The sequence below is a fragment of the Dendroctonus ponderosae genome, unplaced genomic scaffold, assembly GCF_020466585.1.
Source record: "Dendroctonus ponderosae isolate FM_Combo_2020 unplaced genomic scaffold, Dpon_F_20191213v2 Dpon_F_20191213_2, whole genome shotgun sequence".
Lineage (NCBI taxonomy): Eukaryota > Metazoa > Arthropoda > Insecta > Coleoptera > Curculionidae > Dendroctonus > Dendroctonus ponderosae.
In genome coordinates, this window is record NW_026018165.1 from 16,616,537 (window position 1) to 16,622,598 (window position 6,062).

Sequence of the window (6,062 nt, forward strand, 5' to 3'; positions counted from 1 at the left end):
AAACATTCAGCAATCAAAATGTAGATTAGTGAAAAACTGTCTTTTGAATCATTTGATATAGAGAGATTTGGTCTATTAATGGCTGCAATTGTTGACTTACTCGCGATTTTCTACAAATTTCGGCGATTTTTCAAATTTAAATATTTCAATTTACTCTCCGAGTCATTTCACAAGTTGGTGTTTTTTGCCAATTTATTCACAAAAAAGCAGATTTATTAGAAAAAAGCTTCATACAGCATTAAAGGGAGAAACTTCAGTTTTGTTAAACCTGCGAGTTTCGGTTGCGTCATAATTTTCCTCAATTTTTATTGTATTTCAAATCGGATGTTCTCGGCCTATTCAGCGTCTTAGGAGTTCTTTGAAAAAATAATTAAATCAAAATGGGCTCAAACTAGAAGCTAATTTTTAGACCATTAGAAAGGGAATTATTAGTTTTATTAAACCTGCGAGTTTCGATTATCTCGCAAGTTTACCCGATTTTTGCCAATTTTATATCATATATATCAGTTCCCGTCGCATTGTGCATGTTACAAGGTTTTCAATTAATAATTTAGAGAAATGGGGATCACTTAGGATGCTGCTTTTTAGATCACTACATAGAAATATTTTGGTTTTTTCAGGTCAGTGAGTTTCGAATTTTTCTCGATTTTCCTCGATTTTTGAAAATATTTCAAATTCGGGTGTCGCACTTCACTTCCAGTCGCATTCTGCATACAGCAAGGTTTTGAAAAAAATCTTTTAAAATAATGGAACCAGTCAGGGTGCGACTTTTTAGATGATTCGATAGACATATTTTCGTTTTAACAGGTCAGCGAGTATTTCATTTCTCTTGATTTTCCTCGATTTTTGACAACATTTTAAGTTCGGGTGTCGCAGTTTACTTCCCGTTGCATACCGCACGCTAGACGTTCTTTCAAAAAATCATCAATCAAAATGGGGACTAGTTAGAAGGTTGATCTTCCCACCATTAGATAGAGAAGGTTTCATTTAATCAGATCTGTGAGTTTCGACTTACTGGCGCACTTCCTCGATTTTTGACAATTTTTTTAAATTCTTATGACGCGCATTTGTTCCTGTTACATTCCGCATTTAATATACTTAAGCATTGCGCAATGCTTAAGCATTGTTTCAAAAATATATTAATCAAAATGGCGAATAATTGTATTTATGGAGATTGTAGTTGGTATATACATCTTTCTAAATATAAATTTTCGATTTATTAAATCAGCGAGTTTCGTTTTTTCGTCCAAATTCCAAAAAATCTTGAATCAAAATGGCAAATTGTCAGACGATTGTGTTTTAGATCCTTGGATAAAGAAACTTTCGCTTTATCAGACGCCTCAATTTCGATTTTCTCATTTTTTGTCTCGATTTTGGACTTTTTTTAAGTTTGGATGTAGCATAAATTCGAAGTATTTTCACCAAGCGTCTCACAAACATTTATTAATTCAAATTAATAAATTCGTATAACTGAAAGCTAGGCCACAACATAAGATGGAAGCACAAACTAATGAAAAGTTGCCACTAATTAATTTTCATTCAATTTAGAGGCATTTTTTTTAAATATCGGCAGTTCTACTTGTGGGCAGCAGTGACTAATATTGGTTTATTCATTAAGTACCAGCTTTATTATCTTTGTAAAATGCGAAGTCAAGGGCACAGCTCAAATTATTATTTAAAGTAATGGGAGGTTCTATGCAAAGAAAACATTGAATTACATTGAAAATCAATAAATAGATATCAATATCAGTAATGTTGCCATTTTGATAGGTTCTCCAATCTATTAAGTGGCTCGTTTTCCCAAAAGAAATTTTTCTCGTGCGGTTCATCCAGTGTGAATTAAAAAAATACAGACTAAGATTCTTTTAATTTCAGAGTTAACGAAAGATCAATTCACGCTTGACTACGAATAATTAAAATACGCTCATAGTGACTGTTTATTGGAGAATCACTCGCGGATGACACTTAATTCATCGTCAGGTTTTCACCGATCGTATTTCGTGCTGAATGTGCAACTATCGAATCACAACATTAATGGGCTATTTTGCGTAAATTCCAGTCTGTTAAGTGCACCTGCAGTTATGGCTCTCTTCAAGGTAAAAACTAGTTTAGATACTAAACTAAGTAGTTAGAAAAGACGTAAATTGCAAGGTCTTGGTTAAATGTTCACTATCTAGGATAGAATGTCACAATTTCAGGATCAGTCCTGGTATCTCGCATTTAAATGACGCGCCCAGGTTAGTTTCTATAGAAACCGCTTTGTTGACTGGGAGGAGACACGCAGCTATTGGTTAAGCAGCGTGGGAATCCGGATTGTTGTGTTACGGGGTGCGATTAAAAGTTTTCCACAATGCACATTTACAGATAACAAAGTCATTTTTATGATAATTGAATTAAAAACGAAAACTGCCAGTTACGCACTCATTAGTCGTCAGGCGTTGATAGCGAGCGACTCCATGCATTACCACATGTATCGCAAACAATGACTATTTTTAACTCCAGTTAATTTAGGTCCAGGAAACACACCAGTTACATGTAGGCCACCGTTCGAAAACCTGCCTGGCCTCTAACTCTATAGAAAACGCTCACATAGATAAAACACTCAGCGCAATTAAGTGATTGTTTATAACAACAGTGTGCGGTTTTAATCAATTTTGGCTAATTAAAAATGTCCGACGAAAACCGATGCCAAGTTTGCCAAAGTGCAGCTTCGCAGAAGTGCTCTGGATGCCACACAGTCTTCTACTGTTCTCGAGAGCATCAAAGGGCCGACTGGAAGAAACACAAGAAGATGTGCAAACCGTATAAGGTAATTTTTCCAGTGGATGCAATAGAATTGAAGTGAATGCTCTCTAATTAGGCCTATCTGGAAAATATTTTTTCCTGATGTACCTTGTACGTTTTTTATACTGGGTGTAAAAATATCAGCATTCATGTGTACAAGCTGATCGGTCGCTGACGAAATCAAACAGAAAAATTAGTTGGAAACTTAACTATTTTCCTGAATTCAGTTGAGTTTCTATATACTTATTAGCTTTGTGATGGTTAAAAATCTGGCTGCTACTTTTTGGCCAAAATGGACAAAACTGCTGCATTGTTGGCACTGTAAAAGTGCAATCCGTCAACTATACATCAGGATGTTTAAACAAGTAGTGGCAATATTTAAGGACGTGATTTCTTAGGTCATTTTATGAGAAAACGGTCCCACAGACATGTTCTTTAACGGTATTTTCGCAGATTTGCCACGACGAAGCCTTGGGACGTTTCCTCATAGCAACGAAAGACATCAGCGTAGGCGACATTGTACTCCAAGAGCCTCCTCTGATCCGGGGGCCCTCACAAGTGACAATGCCAGTTTGCTTGGGCTGCGGCAATGCGATGGATGAGAAAAACTTCAAACCTTGCGCCAAATGCGGCTGGCCAGTGTGCAGCTCAACTTGCGAAAAGTCCCCAAATCATATTCCCGAATGCCAGTACACTTCATCCAGAGGCTCCAAGGTGATTCTATCCTGAGCTAAAAGACTCTCTCCAACCAGTTGAACGGATTTTAGATTACAATTTCGACGTTCGGATCGATTCATCCATCGTATCAATGCGTCACGGTGTTGAGGTGCTTGTATCAGAAGCAGTTTCTATCCGAGACGTGGAAGAAGATTGATTTGCTCCAGTCGCACTGTGCAGAGAGGAAATTGACGTCCAAGTACGAGAAGGATCGTGTGTCGATAGCGCAGTTTATTTTGAACTTTTTCAAATTGAGGCAAGTTTTCACGGAGGAGGAGATATTGAGGGTGTGCGGCATACTGATGGTAAGAGGTCTACAGCAAAAGGGCCAAAATAATGAGCTGCTATTGGCAATTTTCTTTGCGCATAACAGGAATGTGTTTAATTTATTGTCTTTTATGTTCCCAAACCAAATAATGTGTACAGAGTGTTTCCTCTTAGGTTGACGGATTTAAAGACCGTTCGTTTCAAAAATTCTGGAGTCATAAATGCTAAGGTTGTTCATTGTTCTGCGAAACTAATTCTAACTTTAAAATATCAGCAATTAAGGTCTAAATCAATTTTACCAGAGCAGAATTTTCGTTAAAAATTCTCATAAAACTTAATATACTTAACTAATAACCGTACAAAATTTTATGCAAATTAAACGAAAGGTTTGAAATTTGTCTAAAATAACTATTTTTTCCAAACTTTGATCTTAATTATCTCTGAAACTAGTGGGTTTTTCGGGTTTTTAGGCCGTCGTACAATAGAATTTCTTCCTGATGTTTCGCAAGCACGAGTGGCTTGCATCTTCAGAGGAGGTGTGCTTGAACGCTTACACTGTGCACGCAACGCGCAATAGATTGGAGGATTTCAATGTAATTCAATGTTTTCTTTGCATAGAAAATCCCATTGCTTTAAATAATAATTTGAGCTGTGCCCTTGACTTCGCATTTTACAAAGATAATAAAGCTGGTACTTAATGAATAAACCAATATTAGTCACTGTTGCCCACAAGTAGAACTGCCGATATTTAAAAAAAACGCCTCTAAATTGAATAAAAATTAATTACTGGCAACTTTTCATTAATTTGTGCGTCCATCTTATGTTGTGGCCTAGCTTTCAGTTATCCTAATTTATTAATTTGAATTAATAAATGTTTGTCAGACGCTTGGTGAAAATACTTTGAATTTATGCTACATCCAAACTTAAAAAAATGTCCAAAATCGAGACGAAAAGTGAGAAAATCGAAATTGAGACGTCTGATAAAGCGAAAGTTTCTTTATCCAAGGATCTAAAACACAATCGTCTGACAATTTCCCATTTCGATTCAAGATTTTTTGGAATTTGGACGAAAAATCGAAGCTCGCTGATTTAATAAATCGAAAATTTATATTTAGAAAGATGTATATACCAACTACAATCTCCATACATACAATTATTCGCCATTTTGATTAATATATTTTTGAAACAATGCTTAAGCATATTAAATGCGGAATGTAACAGGAACAAATGAGCGTCATAAGAATTTAAAAAAATTGTCAAAAATCGAGGAAGTGCGCCAGTAAATCGAAACTCACAGATCTGATTAAATGAAACCTTCTCTATCTAATGGTGGGAAGATCAACCTTCTAACTAGTTCCCATTTTGATTGATGATTTTTTGAAAGAACGTCTAGCGTGTGGTATGCAACGGGAAGTAAACTGCGACATCCGAACTTAAATTGTTGTCAAAAATCGAGGAAAATCAAGAGAAATTCAATGCTCGCTGACCTGATAAAACGAAAATATGTCTATCTAATCATCTAAAAAGTCGCACCCTAACTGGTTCCATTTTTTTTAAAGATTTTTTCAAAACATTGCAATATGCAGAATGCGACTGGAAGTGAAGTGCAACACCCGAATTTAAAATATTTTCAAAAATCGAGAAAAATCGAGAGAAATTCGAAACTCACTGACCTGAAAAAACGGAAATATTTCTATTTAGTGATCTAAAAAGCAGCATCCTAAGTGATCCCCATTTTTCTATATTATTAATTGAAAACCTTGTAACATGCACAATGCGACGGGAACTTATATATATGATATAAAATTGGCAAAAATCGGGTAAACTTGCGAAATAATCGAAACTCACAGGTTTAATAAAACAGATAATTCCCTTTCTAATGGTCTAAAAATTAGCTTCTAGTTTGAGCCCATTTTGATTTAATTATTTTTTCAAAGAACTCCTAAAATGCTGAATAGGCCGGGAACATCCGATTTGAAATAAAATAAAAAATCGAGGAAAATTATGACGAAACCGAAACTCGCAGGTTTAATCAAACTGAAGTTTCTCCATTTAATGCTGTATGAAGMTTTTTYCTAATAAATCCGCTTTTCTGTGAATAAATTGGCAAAAAACACCAACTTGTGAAATGACWCGGAGAGTAAATTGAAATATTTAAATTTGAAAAATCGSCGAAATTTGTAGAAAATCGCGAGTAAGTCAACAATTGCAGCCATTAATAGACCAAATCTCTCTATATCAAATGATTCAAAAGACAGTTTTTCACTAATCTACATTTTGATTGCTGAATGTTT

The 6,062-nt window shown here is 35.3% G+C and overlaps 1 protein-coding gene across 2 annotated transcripts in view; it reads left to right on the forward strand.

The window, feature by feature from the left end:
• Positions 1-1,757: 1,757 nt before the first annotated feature.
• Positions 1,758-6,062, forward strand: part of LOC109536745 (SET domain-containing protein SmydA-8) — an 11,565-nt gene continuing 7,260 nt past the window's right edge. The window contains exons 1-3 of one of the 2 annotated variants that reach the window (XM_019903097.2): positions 1,758-2,096; positions 3,238-3,498; positions 3,552-3,806. In XM_019903097.2, the coding sequence (XP_019758656.2) occupies positions 1,959-2,096; positions 3,238-3,498; positions 3,552-3,806 (654 nt within the window). In that variant the 5' untranslated portion in view covers positions 1,758-1,958. The other variant, XM_048663637.1, reaches the window with a different exon arrangement.